Source organism: Apteryx rowi, unplaced genomic scaffold (assembly GCF_003343035.1).
Source record: "Apteryx rowi isolate R43461 unplaced genomic scaffold, aptRow1 scaffold_37, whole genome shotgun sequence".
Lineage (NCBI taxonomy): Eukaryota > Metazoa > Chordata > Aves > Apterygiformes > Apterygidae > Apteryx > Apteryx rowi.
The window spans coordinates 935,223-955,699 of NW_020450196.1; the positions used below are offsets into that span (position 1 = coordinate 935,223).

The window sequence follows — 20,477 nt, forward strand, 5'->3', positions numbered from 1 at the left end:
GGGTTGGGAAAAGTCTTATATGTGGAAGTTTCGCTACATCATATGTTGCTTTTATCTCACCATAAAATATTAAGGTAAGTTTTAAGACCTTCTTTGCTTCCTTAATACTTACAAATATAATGGTATTTCAACTACAGTTAAGATGAATCCTTAACATCCTCAGTCACCTCAATTACAGCAATTTGTTTATTCCAGCTCAAGGTACCATAGCCTTCAAACAGTTTCACTGAATTCTTCTCTCAGGATTCAGATTCAAAGTAAATCTAAATTCTGTCCAATGCTTGTGGAGATGAAGGATCTAAAGGATTTTAATAGAAGGGTACAACTCCTACATCTTCAAGGATCTAAACATCTTTGCAGCACAGCTTTCCAGTGTGTCTACCTCTGTTTGTTCCTCTATGCAAGAGTATCTTGGTACTACATTCCCTTCATAAAGGTGGGGTTATTTTTTAACACTTAAGTTACTGGATGGTATTTTTACTTTCAATATTGTGCTGTATTTATTTCATGACAAGAGCTCATGATTAATCTTGCACAGTACTGCCAAGAGCACAAATACTCATTTGCTGTTAGACTGCATCACTGTTATGGAGTCCCTGACAATGCTACTGATCACACATCGTGAAAGTGCTATGCAGATGGCTAAAAGCTGCTGCTACATATAGTTGCACGCATGATATAGGAAGAGACTAGTAGAGGGAATTATGGAAAGAAAAGGTGGAAACATAAGCACCAAAAAGTCATTTGAAGGACAGGAGGTAGTATGCTGTTCTACCTAATATTTAATAGTTTTTTTCCCCACAAGGTACTTAAGTTAGGAAATTACAGAGTAAAGTAAGAAGTGCTACATTCTCACTTTTTACTAAAGCCCTTCCCTTGAAGCAGTAAAGACAAAATAGCCATGTAAATATTCATAAATTTTACCCTTGAACCTGAAACTTAGTTATAACAATATTATTTTTGAGTATTTGAAATAATATGAAGGTTTTAACAGATGTCTAGAATTCCTGCATCTTCAAACATCGTTTGACGTTAACTCAACGTGAATGGAGACTGAGTGACAAGAAACAAAAACTAAACACAAAGACTTACCCGTTTGGTCCTTTTCTATTTTTTTGTTTGTTCCTTTCTTCCACTGTTCTTTGGTTTTGTTGGCTTCCTCATGCTGCTTCTGCTCAGCAAGTGACTTATTTAGCACTTGGGAGAGAACAGAATCTCCTTCCCCAACTAGAAACATGGTCTTGAACTTGTTATATAGCATTGTAGATTTCTCCATGATAACCTGGCTAACTTTGAATTTCCGTATCTAAAACCAAAGTAGTAAAACAATCAATCAATCAGTTCCATTTACATACTTATGTACTTTCCTGAAGTGCTAGATGAAATTCTTAATTTATTTAGCTTAAAACTGAAATGAGATTATGGATTTTTTACATACTGTAAAATAATAAATAAATACAATTTCATTTAAGAAAATACATGTTTACCTTTTGAAATTATATTGAATAATATTGTAGATCTCACCTTCTTTAGAGTCAAAATCATCTCTGTATGTTTTTGAGCTTGCTGCATTGTGACTTGAAGGGACGCAAGCTCATCAAGAGCCTCGATACATCTGTTCACATCCTGTATATAAATAAGTTGTCGGTTTGAAGGGTTAGCTTAAATGCTAATAATCCTTAATTAGCCACTCTAAATTTGTTTCCATGCTTAATGGTACTTTCCTATAATATCCTTAATTTGACTATGTACTTAAGTTTAGAACAATTTATACAATCAAACTTGCAAACAAAGATTACCACTGAGTGCACTTCAACTATTACCATGCCAAAGACATGCTATTTGAGTAACTATAATTAAAAAATAATAATTTTATACTTTCATTATACAGCCTCAAGCTTCATGCTGCTTTTGCAATTTCAGTACTTAAGTGCCTAAAGTTGATTCTCCAAATATTCAACCCTTTCCATATGTATTTTTTTCCCAACTGATCAGCCACTGAGAAGGTAGCAAAGCATCTTAAGCAGACTGCAGCTAGTATACAGAACTTTATCTTCATAGTCTTTTGAGTTAAAAAAAAAGATAGATAAATGATGCACTACACAAGAAATTCAGAAGTAACAATGTGATCTTTTGATCCATTTCTAAAAATCACTGCACTAAAATCTTCTTAGAGGACCTCTATATTGTAACTGTCAGTTGCCTTTTCTTCAGCTACTCTTGGTTATTTCATTTTCTATTTAGAACCAAGAAGATTCATTTCCAGCACAGGTCATGATAATATTGTTTATTTATACAAAATTTTAGCTTCTGTTCTCAAGGGACTATGAAAAAAGCCCAAATCAGGGCTACTCTAAGTAGAATTCTTATGTTTACTTAATAAATATGATTATGATAAGTGTTCTTGCTCTAGCTCTACAACCAATTTTCCACTTATCCATATTTTAAGATGATTGTTCTATTATGTCTCTGAATTCAAGATTTTTTTTATTATTATTATTTTTTAATTCAGGGAAATTTAGTATCTGGATCAGGCCAATAGAGTGATATACTTAAGCCAAAACATTAAGTTGTGATGTAAAATTTTTACATTTTAAGGTGAATTATTTCAAGTCAAAATATTTGCATTGCCTTAAATAAAACAGCTGAAGAGCAGACCAGACTGAAAATGAATGTTTCATGCTTAACTCTGACAGCACAACTTCCTGAGTTGAATCAGCTTTCTGCTGCTTATGCTACAGTGCTTCTCTAAATGGCTTTCAAGAAATGAAGATTCATGAAACCAAAGGCTGGACCCCTTTCAGTACTCTCCATGAAATGGTATTCTGAGAAGACCACATTATCCATCAAAGAAATTCAGTACATGGAAAGGAGAAGGGTGCTGGGAAGAATAAATTCTTCTACTTGTTTTATTCAGTTATGTAAATATAAGCAGTCTTCAAAGGTTTGCATCCCCTGAAAGATCTCAGATCAGAAAAGAGACTGGTTAAGTATTTTTGGTCTGGTCCCATGATTTGAGCTTTCAATTACTGGGAAAAAAGCAAACCAGAACAGACATTGATACCCTTGAATTCTAATCACACTTTTGAACTCTAATTACACCTTCTAAAGCAGCAAAGGTCTAGAAATTAAAATAAATAGGCTTAAAAATAAAAGGTTGGGGGGGGGGGAGGAAAGCTATATTGCTGTTCCCCCTGTTTCCACTGTCCAAGGTTAATAATGGATTTAGGATTCCATTGATGTAAGAACTTAAAATGAAATACGAAAGAAAAATTACCATGCCTATTTGCAGCATCACAGAACAGTTGAGGCCAGCAGGCAGCTCTAGCGATCATCTAGTCCAACATCCCTGCTCAGAGCAGGGTCAGCTTATGGCAGGCTGCTCAAGACTGCGTCCAGTCAGGTTTTGAATGTCTCCAAGGATGGAGACTCCACAGTCTTTCTGGGCAACATGTTTTAGTGTTCAACCACCCTCACAGGAAAAGTTTTTTCTTAGATTTAAACAGTATTTGTAGTACTTGTGCCTATTGCCTTTTGCCCTTTCTCTGTGCACCATGGAGAAGAGTCTGCCTCTGTCTTCTTTATACCCTCTCTTCAGATATTTGTATGCATTGATAAGATCTCCTCTCAGTCTTCTCTCCAGGCTAAGCAGCCCCAGTTCTCTCAGCCTCTCCTTGTACGAGAGATGCTCCAAGCCCTTAATTAATCTTTGTGACCCTTCGCTGATCTCGCTCAGCTATGTCCATGTCTCTCTTGCAGTGGGGAGCCCAGAACTGGACATAGCACTTCAGATGTGGCCTCACCAGTGTCAAGCAGAGGGGAAGGATCACCTCCCTCCACCTGCTGGCAACACTCTTCCTAATACAGTTGAGGAGGCTGTTAGATTTCTTTGCCACATGGGCCCACTGCTAGTTCATGGTCACCTTTGTGTTCTCCAGGATACCCAAGGACTTTTCTGCATGGTTTGTTTCATGGTTTGACCCCCAGCCTGTCCTGGTGCATGGGGTTATTCCTCCCCAGGTGCAGGGCTTTGCACTTCGTGATGTTCCCAACAGCCCATTTCTCCAGCCTGTTGAGGTCTCTGTGAATGGCAGCACAACTGTCTGGTCTATCAGCTCCCAGTTTTGTACTGTCCGCAGTCTTGCCGAGGGTGCAACTCTGTCCTGTTACCCAGGTCATTCATGATTTAAACAGAATTCACACAAGTATCAACCCCTGGAGCATGCCACTAGTGACTGGCCTCTAGCTGGACTTCATGGTGCTGCTTACAACCCTCAGAGTCCAGCACTTCAGCCAGTTTTCAGTCCACCTCACTGTCCACTTAGCTAACCCATGCTTCATCAGCTTGTTTAGGAGGATGTTACAGGAGGCAATATCAAAAGCTTGCCCCAAGAATATTTACTGTCTTCCAGTCCTCAGGAACCTCCCCCAATCACCATGACTTTTCAAAGATAAACCAAAAGTGACCTCACAGTGACATCACACAGTTGCCTCAGCATTCATGGGTACATCCCATCACATCCCATAGACTTTACGTCCAATTTGTTTCTCTGTTCTCTAACCTGATCCTCCACCAAGGGTAAGTTTGGACTTGCTCTGGACCATCTCATGGGTTTCAGGGACCTGGGATTCCTGAAGGATAGTTGTACCAGCAAAGAGTGATGCAAAGAAGGCATTGGCTACTTCAGCCTTTTTCATGTCCTTTGTCACCAGCTCCCCTGCCCCATTCAGCTGCAAGCCCACATTTTCCCTGGTCTTCTGTTTGCTGCTGATGTATTTGTGGAAGCCTTTATTGCCTTTCACATCCCTCGCCAGATTCAATTGGAGATGGGCGCTGGCTTTCCTAACTCCATCCCTGTACGCTTGGACAGTGTCTCTATATTCCTCATGAGCCAGCTGTTTCTGCTTCCACCTCCTGTACCTTTTTATGTTTGAATTTGATCACTGATGAAGCCTTCCTGCTACCTTTGCTTAAGAAGGAGGTAGTCCTTGAAAAATCAACCAGCTCTCCTGGACCCCTCTTATCTCCAGGCCTGTCTCCCATGGTATTCTTTCAAGCAGGTCCCTGAACATGCCAAAGTCTGTTCTCCTGTATTCCAGGGTTATGATCCTGCTATCTGCCTTGTTCCCTCCTTTCAGGATCCTAAATTCTACCATCTCATGGTCATTGCAACCAAGGCTGTCCCTGACCTTCACAGTGTCAAACAGTTCTTTGTAAGTACAAGGTCCAGCAGAGTGCCTCTCCCTGTCAGCTCCTTGACTGCCTGTATTAGGAAGTTATCACTGATGCATTCCAGAAACCTCCTGCATTGCTTATGCACTGTTGTGTTGCCCCTTCAGCCAATATCAGGATCATTCAATTTTGCCATGAGGACCAGAGCCTGTGAACCTGAGGATTATTCCGGTTGTCTGAGGAAGGCCTTATCTTCTACTTCTTCCTGATCAGGTGGTCTTTAGCAGACACACACAATGTTACCCATGTTGGTCTGCCTGCTAATCCTGACCCATAAGCTCTCAGCTTGCTCATCATCTGTCTCAAGGCCATGCATTCTCACTGTCCTCTAACGTAAAAATTGACTCGCCCTCCTTGCCTTCCTGGCCTGTCCTTCCTAAAGAGCCTCTATCCATCCACTGCCGCATTCCAGTTGTGTGAGCTAGCCTACCACATCTCTGTGATCCCAATGAGACCACAATCCTGCAACTAACTCCTCCTGTTCACTCCCTATGCTGTGTACATCAGTGTACAGGCACTTCCGAGAGGCACCCCACTGCACTGATTTCCAAAAAATGGTTCTATAGCTTTCCCCATACTGCAGTCCTCTCGGCACTTCCATATATGCATATGCTTGGGGTGACCCCAGTTCAGCCCTGTTTTACTGATTACAGTATCTCTTCTGTTCACATCACTGCATCCCTTGCTTGCCAACCTGGTCCACCACTTCCTCACTCAATTGCTGGTCATCCTTTCCCTCCCTTGTTCCTAGTTTAAAACTTTTCTTTTTACCAGGTTGGCCAGCCTGCTGGCAAAGTGCTTTTGCCACATTTAATGAGGTGGATCCCATCTCTTCCAAGTAGTCCTTGATCCTCAGAGAGGGTCTCATGGCCATAAAAAACTAAAACCCTGTTGCTGACACTAGCTGCACAAACAATTTTTGACCCACAGGATTTGTCCAGTCCTTCACAAACCCCTTCCTCTCATCCACAGGATGGAGAACACCACCTGGGCCCCCATGCCCTTGGCCACAGTCCCTAGAGCCATGCAGTCACACTTGACACTTTCCAAGTCTCCCCTTGCCATATCCTTGTGCCATGCAGAAGAGCAGCAGCAGATAATAGCTTGAGGGCTAGACAAGCTTCAGCAGTCTTTCAGCAACACCCCAAACACAAGCACCTGGCAGGCAGCAAACCTGCCTAGATGACAGGCCAGGTTAGCAGATGGGGGCGTCTGCCGCCACAGCAGGGACTCTCCCACTATCAACATTCATTGCTTCCTTCTGGTGCCCCTGCATGGCTCAAGCTCAGCTGGCACAGATGCTTTGTTTGACTGAATTTTGTCTGAATGTTTCTGGTAAATAATTTATTATGAAGTATTTTTAAACAAGAACAAGTTTCAACAATTATCTTTTAGTGTTTACAGTACCCTCATTTGAACAGTAATCTTTCAAACTGAAGAAATTCTTTTCATTCTCAGAACGTTAATTAAGAGAAATATGCATGCCAAAAGTGTTTCCTGCCAGAACTTAACATATACATCAGTTAAAAAAAATACTTACAAGATTATCAATTTTCAGCGAGTTTTTAATTTCTGCATGTATCCTTTGAAGCCTAGAATCCATTGATGTTTCTAAAGATTAAAAATAGTATGCATGAATATTTGTTAATGATATCAGGTTTGTTTCTGCAGAAACCTTTCTGCAAATCTGAACTTGACAGAGAATGAAAAAAATACGGACAGGCAAAACACATCAGATAACCATAACAGGCACACAGATAAATACACTGTAGGGCTTACAATCAAAAATAGAGTATATAGCTTTTTTCAGCTGGACACTATTAGCAACCTATATAATTTTCTCCTTAGGAGTTACAAGTTGAAAATTATTTTCTATTACAATATCCAGCTGTCACCCTCTATTTGTCAACCAGGTTAAAAGGAAGTTTCACTAAATACTAAGAGTTAAGAAGTTGGAAAGCCTTTGATCAAAGGGTATCTGTATATTGATGCTTTTCTTTTTTCAGTAAGCTGGGCAAAATCCTTTAAGTCACTATCCAACTCCATCCAATAAAATGGTTTGCAATACACATGCTCTAACAGGTGCGCAAGACAAATGAAGATGCCATCTCTAGTTCACTTGTGCTGAATGCTTATGTGGATTTGTCATATGCAAGCAACTAGATCCTGAACAATACTGCAAGGAAACTGTTTTTTATAGAAGTCTAGTCTGTCTTGGATGTGTTTAGATAAAACTCTCTCCCCTGCTAACATTGGAACTGGTTGGAGTCCATGCCACTGGATCTTTGCTATATAACAGATTAAAGCTAGTGGTAGTTTGGACTGCCCTTAAAGAAAACATAGCTAAGAAGGGACTATTAAAAAGGGAAAAGACTTATCCTTATGAAGATCAGGTTGTAAGTCTGGGTTAGTGGACAAGACCACAGTAACCATCCTGCATCTAAGCTTCTTGCTTAGGAAAAGGTAATTTCTAAATACTTACAAGAGGCCCTTCAGATTATTCTGCTATGAGACAACAGAAAGGAAAAAGTGAGAAGAAATAACTAAAGTGATTCAGTTCAAAGAATCAGAACTTTTGCTTCTTGTTCACCAACAGGAGTCGATCATCTGGAAAGGTTTAAAAGCTTGAATGACAATAAAATGGGAATAGTGAAGACCTGTTCTAACACACTGAAGAAAATGTTGAACAAGAAGGCACAGCTCCACAGATCTGAAGGAAGAAGTCAGGGATCAAATATACTGGACTGAGATCTCACACCCCCTCCCCCTTAAAAATAAGTTGTCTTATCCAGATAGATATTTCTGTTCAAAAGTTGTGACAAAAAATATCTGTTTAGCTTCTTTAAACTAACCTCTTTTCTTCTCCATCTTCTTAACTTCTGGTTTCTTGCCTTCTTCTTTACTCTGCCTATCAAAAGTGTTGAAGTGTTTTTACAATGTTGTCTTTTAAAGTCTGTTTCTCAGTCTTTTTTAATTTTTTTTTAAATGAGATGCAATGTTTTAGGTACCATCTCAGCCAAACATTAGCACGTTAAAACATAAAAGCCAAACCCTGGTTTTCAAAGACTGAAATAAATTAGTGAAAATTATTTATTCATCTAAGATACTGCAGATAATAAATCCTTCACCCTGACAGATGTTTTTTCCTAGAAGCAGCAAATTACAGTATTTTAAAAACAAGACATATTTGTAAATTGTATTATCTGTTTTGGTTGCATGTAAAGATGTAAAACTGCATTGTATGAAACAGATTTATGGAGAGAGAAAATATTTTGAATAGAATGACAAAGAAATTTAAAACTGTCATTTAAATTTACCACAGGAAATTACAGAAAAAGATTGATCTTTTTTGAATCAGTTCTATGTGACTTATTTTATCATGTAATCAACAGTTAAGCATCCTACCACTGACCGTAATGTATCAATGATAATAAACCTTTTTCCTTTATTATTTGTTTTGGGAATATTTAAATTACAAATTCAATGAAGTCTCCTGGCTGTTTCTCTAATTACCTCACTAAAAGTAAAACCAGGACTCAGGAAAATATAAAGCTTGGTTCCATCTTAGTTACTAGAGGAACACAGACATTATAAAAGCCTTTCGAACAAGCTTTTTAACTGTTTATTCAGAAAAGATCATGAACACCTGTTTAGCAACTCCTCAGTCTTGTCTTACTTTATATAAGGCTCACTTTATAATTTGTATATTTCAGCATGTTATGATTAAATATTTTGTAACTGATTTTCTTCTTGTCATAACGATATGCATCCAGAAGAAGTTCAATCCTGCACATCTGACATCTTCCATGTTCCTTTCATTTTCTATCCAATTACAGAACCAAAGATTTTCAAACACATAAGATTTTACTTCAGTTGGCAACTGCATAGACTCATGCCATTTAAAAAAGTGAGACTTCCAATGGCTTTTGTACAAAGCACTATTAGCCTTATATAAATATTAATACTAATGAAGTAGTCACAAAGACTAGAAAATGGAGATTGAAGCGATGAGAAAAGTAACCAAAAAAATCAGCCTGTATTCAGTATATAAATATAGGAACTGGAAGGCAGACAGCACAAAAGGGAAAAGTCTTCTCACTTTTAATTAGCATTAAGTTTTGTGCTTAATATTAGTCATCAGCTATAATCAAAGCTATGCAGTCACTAAGAAAAGCGGCTGCTTTTGTTTTACTGAAACAAAGCTCTATCTGCTCTCCAATGCATGAAATATGAAAACCATTTAAAAGTAAAAGAGATTTAATTAGTATAATCAAATCAATATATGACAGTTTACTGCAGAAATCCATCAGCATATGTCAGATTTGAATAGTGATATACTAAGAGCAGCAAAAAAAGTAAGGGCAATTTAATCTTGAGCATCTCCTTTAGTTGGAAATGCTTAGATTTGCTAAAGGCAAAAAAGGGAAGTATAGTAGGTTTCCAGGGAAGAAATGAATGACAGGAAGAGAAGGAGAAAGGGCTAGAGGATAAAAAGCCACAAACGAACTAGATTTTTGTTAATACATGGGAAGAAGTTAGAATTTTGTTGTTATAAGTCAAGGGGACCATTATCCTCCTCCTGCTTCTCAGGACTTTTACCTTGTTCTCCCTTTCTTCTGCCCTCCCACCAACTGTGGGAATGGGAACATCATGCTCTTGCGGTGGCAGCTTCTTCACCCATTTGCAGAATAGCTCGAGAATGGGTCAAATTTCTTCCCACAGCCCCACCCCCCAAGTTTCTGGCAGGATCTTCTCTCCATGCTTATGCTCGATTCATTTGTGATAAATTATCTTCTGAATGTAGACTGCTGTTGATATCATTCAACTGGCCCTGCAGTGCCAGAGTAGCATAAGTCTTAATTTTTTCCTTGTTCTGTCTGACGGTGTGTGCTCCAGCTGCCAGACAGAGAAGGAAATGTTTTCCAGGGAACCCTAGGCATTCCACAATCTGATCAAAAATCCATAGCCATGGACTAATAGATCCTACCAGTCTTTCTAATGTATTCCAGACTTAAGATAAAATACATGGCTGTGCTGAAAAATGATACTTCAAGAGAACCCACCAGCTGTCCTAGTGCTAGAAATTCTAAGTCACTGAAAGACTGACACTGCTTAATTTCTAGGTTCAGTTCTTCCCATCCTCCCACAATAGTACATATTAAGAGGAGCTTTTTACTCTCCACTTAAAAGAGGGTAAATAGTGCTAGACAAAAAGTGGGGGGAGAGAACAACAGAACACTGCAAACTAGACTGATATTTTTTCAGATTTTGTTTCCTCCTGTTAGTTTCAAAGTATTCCTGCAACTTGCAGACATCACACAGTAAAACATACTCACGGCTCAGATTCCATCTGTTCCTCTTGCTTACGTTTTCTTTCTGCTACTTCTCTCTCATGTTGGCCTCTTATAATGTTTCTTCTATGAGCTGCCTGAAAGCTTCTTCCTCCTTTTTTCTTCTGTTTTTACGTAGGATTTCAGGATTGAAGAGCAAAGAGAGAAGGATTTTTTAGATTATTAAAAAGCAAGACTATTAAATCATTGTCTACATAAGCAGGTAAAGCTACCTACTCTAAATGTCTTTGTAGCAACTCTGGTCCATGGAACAACCTGACAAGAGTTGGCTTTCCCTGTGACTAAATACAAGACCTCCACATACTGATAGGTTTTGAATGATATTWGTGCTTTCTCCCTTTTTTCCTTCTGCCATGTGTAAAAAAAAAATAACCTAAACGCCAAAAAAATCAAGAAATTCCAAATGATTGGCTAGGGACAGCTCTATACCTTTCAAAAATGTATTCCACAGAAGCCAAAGGCTTTCTTAGAAGCATTCATGGAAAAAAAAGTCTATGCATTCAAAGAAGTGTATGTGGAAAAAAGCCTTCTGACAAAATAAATGACTGTTACATTTAAATTCATCTTAAGAAAGAGTGTCTTAGAAAAGATGTTTATCTTGGAAAATACCAAAAAAGTTACTGAAAGAACTATTTGACAGACAGGAGTTCTGTGACTTTTTTACTCTACATATCTATATTAGACAGCCACAGGGCTCTAACCTGAACTACACAAAATTGAAGACCTGGCATTAGCTTCAAGAAACATCTTCAGTGAACCACCTTCCTCTAAAAAAAAAAAAAAAAAAAAAAAAAATCAGTAAAGCGGAATATACCTTGTCACCTTCTTGCTCTTCTCCATCATCTTCCGAATCAGAAGCTGACACAGAACCAACTTTTCCAGAATTTTTTCTTTTTGCTTCAGCCTCTTTCTTTCCTTCTTTTTTGTCAAATTCTTTCTTTGTTTTTTCTTCCTCTTTCTGACTCTCCTCATCTTTTTTCCCTTGCTTCTTGGGCTTTTCTTCGGGTCCTTTTTTCTTCACTTTCTCCTCCTCATTAACACTAAAACATAAGCAGTACTTATGAATGATCACATTCTTTTAATTCAAGATTTTTTTAAAACTACAGAATAGTGAGTTACAAAGTTAGTTCACCCTTAGTTCTTTAATCTAAAGATTCTTCCAAAAAAAAGTCTTTTTCTAAAACCATAGCCTATTATCTATGTAAAAGAGAAATACAGTAATAACAGTATGGAGGTTCCAGTGAAACAAACATTGAGAAACATGCATAAAACCAAAACCTCCACAAGAAGTTAATGCTCAGATGTTCTTCATATGCATAAGTGTCTGTAGGACCAAGGACTATTTAGCAGTGCAAACACTGTAAACTAACTTTATGAAGTGTATTTAAGACTTACATATAGTGAAACTGTGCATTTGCTAGCCTGTAGAAAATGCCAATGCTCAACTTGTACTTCAGTTACTAGAAACAGTAAGAGCTTGTCATGAAAACTAAATAGCATAAAAATGAAATTTAGGTAGCAGATCACTAAGAGAGCTGGAATTCACTCGGAAGAGACTTTTGAAACAAAAATGTAAGATGACTAGATATTTTAGTTTAGTTTTGCATGATCTTTTCTTTCCTCTTCACAAATATTCTCTTCACAGATACCTCACTTTTATACAAATAACACAGCAGTGCACAGATATGTAAGAACTTTTGCCCAGATTTTATAAATTAGAAAGGTTAAGCTCTTCCATCTCTTGTTCCAAAACTGTACTAACTTGAGCTACTATCTATTAATCACCTGAGCTGTAAATAAAAACATCAAAGCAAACAGTAACTCAAATTGAATACTACAAGGCAAACACATGTCAAGAAGTCAGTACTTACCATGCAAGCTTCTCAAAAGCAACCGTTCGGTTTACAATGAAGAAATTTTACATTAAAAACAAACAAACAAAAAAACAACAACTCACAGGTCACCCTCTGAAGGACAAGGTGGTTTCACCAGTTTGGGTCTCCCTCTTGGTTTTGGAATCTTTACTTCAGAAGCTAGTATTTATACAGAAAGAACAGGTTAGTCTAAAACCACTATCTGTTCCTTGTCCATGAGTACTGATTCTTACTCAAAAGACAGAAGCAATACTTGAATTTGAGTATCTACTCTATTAACTGTGTTACTGTAAAAATTCAGGTGTTCCAACTGTGCAAAGTTTGATCAAGATCTCTTTGAAGTTACAGTGTTATTCCATACTTTAGTAGTTCTTACACCACATGCTTAAACTACTTATTCCTGTGGTTTTTTTCCACTTCTCTGTGCACTCAGCATCATTTCAAATGTTGTATAGCTAATATAAACAAGTCTGAAATTTGAGAACCAGAAATAAGTGGAAAAAAATAATTTAGTGTGCACATCTATACTCAGCCTGTTTACTGCCAATATTTTTAGAAATATCATGGAGCTTCTATCACTCTTCTTCAGAAGAGGTGTATAACACCACAGTATGGTATACAGCAAAAACTTTGCGTTTCCTCAGCTTCACCAGTATTAAAACAAGATAAATACTGTATCTGCCTTCTTGGCATTTATACCTTTCAATTCTGTAAAACAAAAATACTTAGTACATTGCTTTTACAGATTCAAAATTCAAGAAAGTGTTTGTCGGATACCACAGTGAACATGTGGTTAGGAAACATAATACTCGGTGTCTGAATTCCTGTTGGTGTTAGTATATAGCACTGTTAAGCGAGAGATGCATCCATCATGGCAACACTAGATAATGCTGCATCTTCCAATAACATGTTTTATACAGGGGGAGAAAGCATTTCTTCTTATCCCTTCCTGGTCTTATAGCCAGTAGTTAATTTTGATTATACTAAAAGAGGAAAAAACACATAAAAATATAAAAAATATACAGTTAGTAAGTGTAATGAAATTGTGTGGAGGACTAAAGCAGTACCTAATTTCCTCACAACTTCCAAGGCAAACGTAATTAAGTCTAGTTAACTATGGTTGCACTTTCTGTAAGTTATTTTCACAGTGTCAACAGATGCAGAGTATAAAGTATTAGTTATCTGCTTCCCAGACTAGATGCTTATACAGTGCACTTAACTGCTGAAAGAACTATCTTCTGCTGTAGTTAATGACTAATTCAAACATATCTGCAAGCTTACCACAAAAATTCCAATAGATTAGATCACTGCTACTTGGAAAACAACACTGCAGATTTATTAGCAAATGGTTCAAATTATACCATTTTAAAAAATAAATTGTAATTTCTTCTCATTTGTCCAGTCCACACAGATTGCTTTTAAACCTTTTTTTTAAATAAGTCTCTCTAACTCTTTGCTTGTTTTCCTCGTTCTCTGAGCTCCACCTAGAGGCACAGTCTTCCCCAGCTCTTGTTTTCTTATGTTTTTTATATATTCAAACATAACTTAACTATTCATTTCATAGCCCTATGATGAATATAAACTCTTACAGAGCAACAGTGCACAAAGAGCTCCTATTGCATACTCTATAATTTAGGGGCATTCTATGAATGTTTTTCTAAAGGTGACATGTACACAAATGCAATGAATTTTACTCAGACGGCTGAGCATAAATGGATTTAAATTGTTAGCATTTATATCTTAAATTCCTCAGTTTGAGATGCCAGATGTTTTATCATTATAACCAATTATCCCAAATTTCTTTTAGTGTTACAAAATATTCTGTAGTAGTTTAGGGTAAGGGGACAGTAAATTCTCTGACTACTTCTGTTAAGATATCTTTGTGGTGAAAAAATTATATCAAATTCTTCTTTTAAAGTTACCTGCTGGCCTTCCTCTTTTGGGGCTTACTTTTGGAGCCACTGCTACAACAGCTGCTGCTGCTGCCACTGCTGTTGCCACTGCTGCTGCTTCCTCAGCTTCAGCTTGTTTTTCAGCCTAATTTAAAGAATGCAATTCATAAGTGAAAACCATAGGGCACCTATTTCTCAATTGCTTCCTGAAATAGGAGTTTTAAACTGTTATTAAAAAGCATTATCATAATATTTTTTTCCAAATATGAAACAATAAGAATTCCCAAGTTTAATAACAGATTATACTCAAAATCTCACTCACCTCACCCTTTCATATTATGACTAACTCATATAGTAATATTTTCGTAACATTTTTAACCAGCACATTCAACTTCAGAACAACAGACTATCATGGTACGAAGCAGAAAAATGGTTTACAAGCATTTTTAAGATCACCATAATAGCATGCAAAAAAAATTTTTATGTAGGTAAAATCACTTCTCCCATATACAGAGATTTTTCTTTCAGATACTATCTCCCTAAAGCTTCACTATATCATACCACTAGATGGAGGCATTCAGAAAAACAACAGCTTCTAGCTCTATAGCCAGCCATCCACAATGGAAAATTGCTATATTCATTCTAAAATCAGTATGTGCCAAACTGCACTAACTGGATATAGTGAACTTCAAACACACTGTCATTTTAGGAGGGTGGGTTGGAAAGACAGATAGAACTTATGGGAAAAGTTGATCCTGATAAAAGGATACATCCTAGTCTCCCTGCAAAATTCCGTAAATGCAGATAAAAAGAATCTAGAAAAATAATGTTTGGAGAAAATATTCATGGAAGTTAATATTTATCTGTCCTGAATACAGAAGCATCAGCTAGCAGCAACATGGGCAAATATATATTTATCTTACTATTATTCATTGGGGCCACCAATAATAAATGGCTATTCTATTAAAAAAAAAAAAAGAAACCTAAATCAAGAAAAAAGTAGAGGAATATCTTTTATATGATTGTGTTTTCTGTCAACCTATAGATGAATGAGGTTTTAATGAGGACACAAAAATACCTGTTAGAATTTTTTTATACAATCCCTGAACAAGAAAACACCATATTTCTTTTTAAGACAATTAAGGAATGTATTCAAGACTGAGCAAGTGCGTAGCCAGTCCTCTGTTTCAACCCACAAGCACCACATCCCTTGAAATACCATGTTATTCTGTTCAGCAACAGCCTGTAGCGTGGTGAGTTTCTGTTAAATCCCTGCCACACACAGTGTGTGCGCACACAAGTCTATCAACTCAAGCTACTAGCCATGACACGGGAAACCTTATTGGCCTGAATGCCCTTCTAATGCTAAGAATCAGAAGACTTGAGTGCTTTAAGAAAAGGTGAAGAATAAGAGCTCTTTTTTGGAGTGCCATCTGAGAGGTTCTTGTCTCATTTACAAGCTGAAGTCACATGCACGCACACTCACGCATTCTTTCAATGCCTCACTGACACAGACTGGACAATTTTTTTTTTTTAATTTTAGGTTTATTTTTATATAGATTTGATTTTTTTTTAAACATAAGGTATTTTTTAAGCTATAGTTTTTAAAGATTGAAGTCATTTTTGTAAAATAAATAAATAAAATGCAATTACTGTATATTTCTTTTTCCTGAAACAAATGATATTCAACATGCTACTGGTCTGTGGCACAATGCATTACGGTTACAGTCACACCTTGTCATTCATCCCTGCTGTCAGCAGTAATGTTAAAGTAGGAAATGGTTCCAAATTAAAATTACACTTTGCCCCACTTTAATCTAGTTTTCAGTTGGGTCAGTGCCCTGATGTGCCATGTGTGACCACAGGAACATTAATGCGGGAACAAGCTGAGCAAGCAACTGGGACTTCTTCTTGCATTTTATAGATTTATATAGATTTATAGCAGGTTGAAGAGGTCACAAAAATGCAACCTCATGAAAAGCTAGATTATTTTAAGTGGTGGATTTAGGGCAGTGAAGATGTTAAATAAATTTTCCAGAGGTTCTGAAGAGATTGTTTTGTTAGTGATTTAACAACAGTTTGTCTTCACATTTCTTCTTTATACTGAAGTATTTGGGAAAAGATGGGAGCTCCCTACTCTGCATTAAGTTCAATCAGAACTACAAGTAGTAAAACAGCCTCTGGGAATACTTTCATTCCTACAAATTTTCCAGCTATTTGAAAGCGCGCGCACACACACACACACACACACACACACACAAAAAAGCCAAGCACCTTAACTTGTGCATAATCTGTCATTAAAGAAAACAGAATATCCAGAATCATCATGTCCAAAGACTCTAATAAGATAAAGTAATTAAGCACACTGTTACCTTTCTTTTTCTTCCCCTTCTAGCAACTTTAGGAATAGATGTATCATTTGTTTTCACCACATCCTGTGAAGATAAAAAAAACAACAAAAAACTGCTAAGAGTCTTAGCATACCAAAACTATCTTAAATGATTTTAAGTCTCTCAGGGCAATCAYATAACTGATGCTTCTAGTATATATTTTAGGCAAAAATTTCCTATCATTCATGAAGACACTTTCTGCTTTTAAATATCATTGTTTTCTAGAGAGAAATTTTGATTACCAGTTAAGAAGTACTGTTTCTTTACAAAAAGGTATGTAATCATTTTTTAGTGAATTTGAACTCCTCAGTCCTTTGAAAAAGCACATTTGCAGTACAGAGTAAGTGATAAAAACACTTTGTTTCACCTGTTTTAATTTAACTTACAGACAAGCTAGACTAAATTTTCCTCACTGATGAAAGCTTTAACTCCTGCTAACTTCAATGAGATGTATAAACTGTAACTGAATGCATATGAGGTCTTATATTTTAAACTGCTCCTGAGACAGTCACCCTGGTAGTAACTGTAGTATTCAGAGATTAAATTTGTAAGTCAACTGACATAGCACTGAAATGTTTTTCTTTATGTGGAAAAARATAAGCTTTCACATACTTCACTACTTGGTTTTTCAGAAGGTACATCATCTTCCTTTGTTGAATCCATCTCTTTTTCTTCTGTTTCAGCTTCTGTAGGTAAGTTATTATCCTCTTTAGGAGATAACTGCAAATTGAAAAATCAACAAAGAGTAACTAAAAAATGTATAGGAAGAAAAATTTTTAGAGGAATAAAGGTGGAAAGAGAACAAACTAATAACTATCAGCCTGCTGCCTGCTACTACTAGCCAGCTTTGCTAAAATAATTTAAGTCCAGATTCACACTGCTTTTTCAGGAACACATAAAAAGCCTAAGTCAGGACACCTTCACTCCAGTATATAATTGCAGATAGCAGTCATAACAGGTCAAAACACAGCAGTGTGCCATGATGGAACTTCAACTCCAATTTGTGTTCACAGTAATGTAACTATGCTTTTTTACCATATCACTATTTCATCAGTACTTCTAAATGTTCATACCAGTATTCAAGATTCATTTGGACCACTGTTTGTCCTCATATATGAGTAAGAGTCATGGCCCACATTTATCAAAGAACATCACTCTACTGAACATGGACCTCATGCAGTAGACAGACCACAAACAAGATGTTTAATCATTTGTGAGTTAGGATTACACGACACCAATTAAGTGACCAATTACTGTGCCTTTTTTCATGTTTGAGAGTATTCAAATTTGAAAATCAAGCCATACAAACTATATATCAAGCTTTATGAACTATATTATAGTTCATAAATGAGCTGTAATAGTTCATTTGGAGATAATCACCATAGCCTTGCAGCCAATATATGTGCATGCTTTTTAGATCCTCAGTGCATCCTTTCAATTTTCAATGCTACAGCCTTGTCCCACTTGTAAGCACCTTCTATGAAATTCCCTTTTCAAAGTAAATACAGTTCTTAATTTCAACACTGAACAAGCAATTCAGGCAGAAGGCTATCATACAATATTCATAATTATTTGAAGACATGCAGTATCACTGATTCTTTTTACAGATTATAATTAAGAGAAAAGAATCACTGGTATGCTAAAAGCCTGGGCAACCAGCAAGTGCAGCAATCAGTTTAAAAGAATGTTGCAACTCCATTAGTATCAAAACAAACGGAATGAGAGATTACTTGTAAATCTGATCCATATTTTGCCCTAAATTGATTAAAAAACTAATTAAAGAAACCTATGTAAAAGATCCCTTGAGGTTCTTCCATTCCATCTTTGCATTTAAAGGGCTCTCTGTATGGTCTTCTTACTTCCTTTTGACAGTGCAAACTTGGGACAGTATGAAAACACCTTTCAGAGGAAACATGAGCCTAAGACATTGCCACCCCACCCCACCACCCTCCCCAGCCATTGCATAGCTTTCGCAGTGAGACAGACTGGTTAACCAGTCCAGTTTTAAAAAGTTATCCTCCAGCAGCATCAAATGCAGGGGAACAAAAGCTTTTATCAGCACTGCACATGGGAAGAAAGAAGAACAGTAACTGGTTAAGTAATACTACCAGAAAGCTACTTATCGAACTGTGCTCCTGAAGTATAGCAGAACAGAAGCCAAAACACTCTGATCTTCCAAATGTGAAAATATTTAATGGAACACTTAAAGCAAGGGGAAGTTGAGAGAAACAACCTATAAATAAGAACTCCGGACAAACATCTGCAGACTCCCACTCATTATAACAACTCTGGACATCATCTAACAGTATAGTACCAACACACTAGATTTTTATCAAAGGTCTCTTTTTTCCCCCGCTTGAAAAAGAAACTATTAGAGCTACCAGATGCTCTAATACACGAGGAACATTTGCTACATCTTTAACACACTGGAAATTCTTCTGTTTCAATTATGAATCAATGCTGAAAGACATTGTCAGCCATGTCTACAGAAAGATAACATTAAAGCTTGGGAAATAATCAAAAGGAAAACTATCAGAASTAAGGCAAGTCTATTCAAAAGAGTGTGACACTTAAACTAAGGACACTGATATCCTGTAAGGTAGTTATTTCCAGAAATGAGTTAGAAATAACTGATACACTAAAAATGTATTAATACCATCTGCATCAAAAGCTTTCTGATTTTAGGATTCTGTTCTCCTTAATAAATCTGAAAAGAAATCACACACAACATCTTTTCCATATCATATGGAAAAAATATATATATATATATATATGACAAAACTAAATATTCAAGGATGCAGAAAGTACAAAGGTATTTTCTATATTCTGTAGTATCATCAAGTGCATAATAAGCTGGAAGGTTCCCCTCTCATAGTAGGGACTACATACAGCAGCAGTAAACACAAAGACATTTCAGACAGAAATACATTTTCTTAGTGTGGATACGATATATTTAAAAAGAACAGAATCTTGTTTCAGAAGGATTTTAAAACATGCATGCATTTATGCAGCCAAAAAGCTAATCTTTCTATATAAATTATTATATACCAATTACTGACAAACACTTTCCTGATCTGGAGTTTGACTGATACAACTATGAAATCTTTTATGTGCATTCACACTACAGAGTGTGGAGTAATCCAAATTGACTCTTGAAATCTGTTTAGTCAAATACACCAAGTGCTCTTTCAGCCTAGACAGAACCTAATGTTCTGTTAGGCTGTTCAGCCAAAAAAATATCACAATTAAAGAGAGCCCTACTTGTCTAGGCTATTAAACAGTGTTCAAAAAGAGAAAGGAAAGCTTAACAGTAAACTTTGGTAATCATTTCTACTTCCACCTAGCCAAGAAATACTGTATGAATTTTGTTCAAGTGTATACTGATTTAGAAAGATAGATCTGTAAAGAAATTCATTTTCAAAAGTATCTATATCACCATAAAAGAGAGAGAGAAGGACAAAAATACAGCGTATATGCCTGAAAACAAGCAAAGAAAAGGCAATTACAATAGTAAAGCACTGTCACTTTAAAATATTTAAATAAGAATTGTCAACACACTTTTTGCCTAAAAAAAATTCTGATAAAACAAAACATGAATTCAGTTACTTACTTTTGAGACAGCAGGTTTTCTCCTTTTAACTCCTGCTTTTTCTTCACTCCCCTCAGCAGGCTCTGGACTGCTTTCTTGAACAGTTTCTTTGATAGGGCTGTTAACAGCTGGATGGGACTTCAATATA

At 36.7% G+C, this 20,477-nt stretch overlaps 1 protein-coding gene across 6 annotated transcripts in view; it reads right to left on the reverse strand.

The window, feature by feature from the left end:
- Positions 1 to 20,477, reverse strand: part of PSIP1 (PC4 and SFRS1 interacting protein 1) — a 35,770-nt gene that overhangs the window by 5,084 nt on the left and 10,209 nt on the right. The window contains exons 4-14 of one of the 6 annotated variants that reach the window (XM_026073545.1): positions 20,351 to 20,467; positions 17,353 to 17,460; positions 16,723 to 16,785; positions 14,381 to 14,495; positions 12,542 to 12,617; positions 11,399 to 11,624; positions 10,570 to 10,688; positions 8,086 to 8,141; positions 6,774 to 6,844; positions 1,525 to 1,626; positions 1,093 to 1,306 (exon numbers count right to left, since the gene is read on the reverse strand). In XM_026073545.1, coding sequence (XP_025929330.1) covers positions 1,093 to 1,306; positions 1,525 to 1,626; positions 6,774 to 6,844; positions 8,086 to 8,141; positions 10,570 to 10,688; positions 11,399 to 11,624; positions 12,542 to 12,617; positions 14,381 to 14,495; positions 16,723 to 16,785; positions 17,353 to 17,460; positions 20,351 to 20,467 — 1,267 coding nt within the window. Of the gene's footprint in view, positions 1 to 1,092; positions 1,307 to 1,524; positions 1,627 to 3,010; positions 4,164 to 6,773; positions 6,845 to 8,085; positions 8,142 to 9,883; positions 10,130 to 10,565; positions 10,689 to 11,398; positions 11,625 to 12,541; positions 12,618 to 14,380; positions 14,496 to 16,722; positions 16,786 to 17,352; positions 17,461 to 20,350; positions 20,468 to 20,477 lie in introns of those variants that run through there. The other 5 variants (XM_026073546.1, XR_003254807.1, XR_003254808.1 and 2 more) reach the window with 5 other exon arrangements.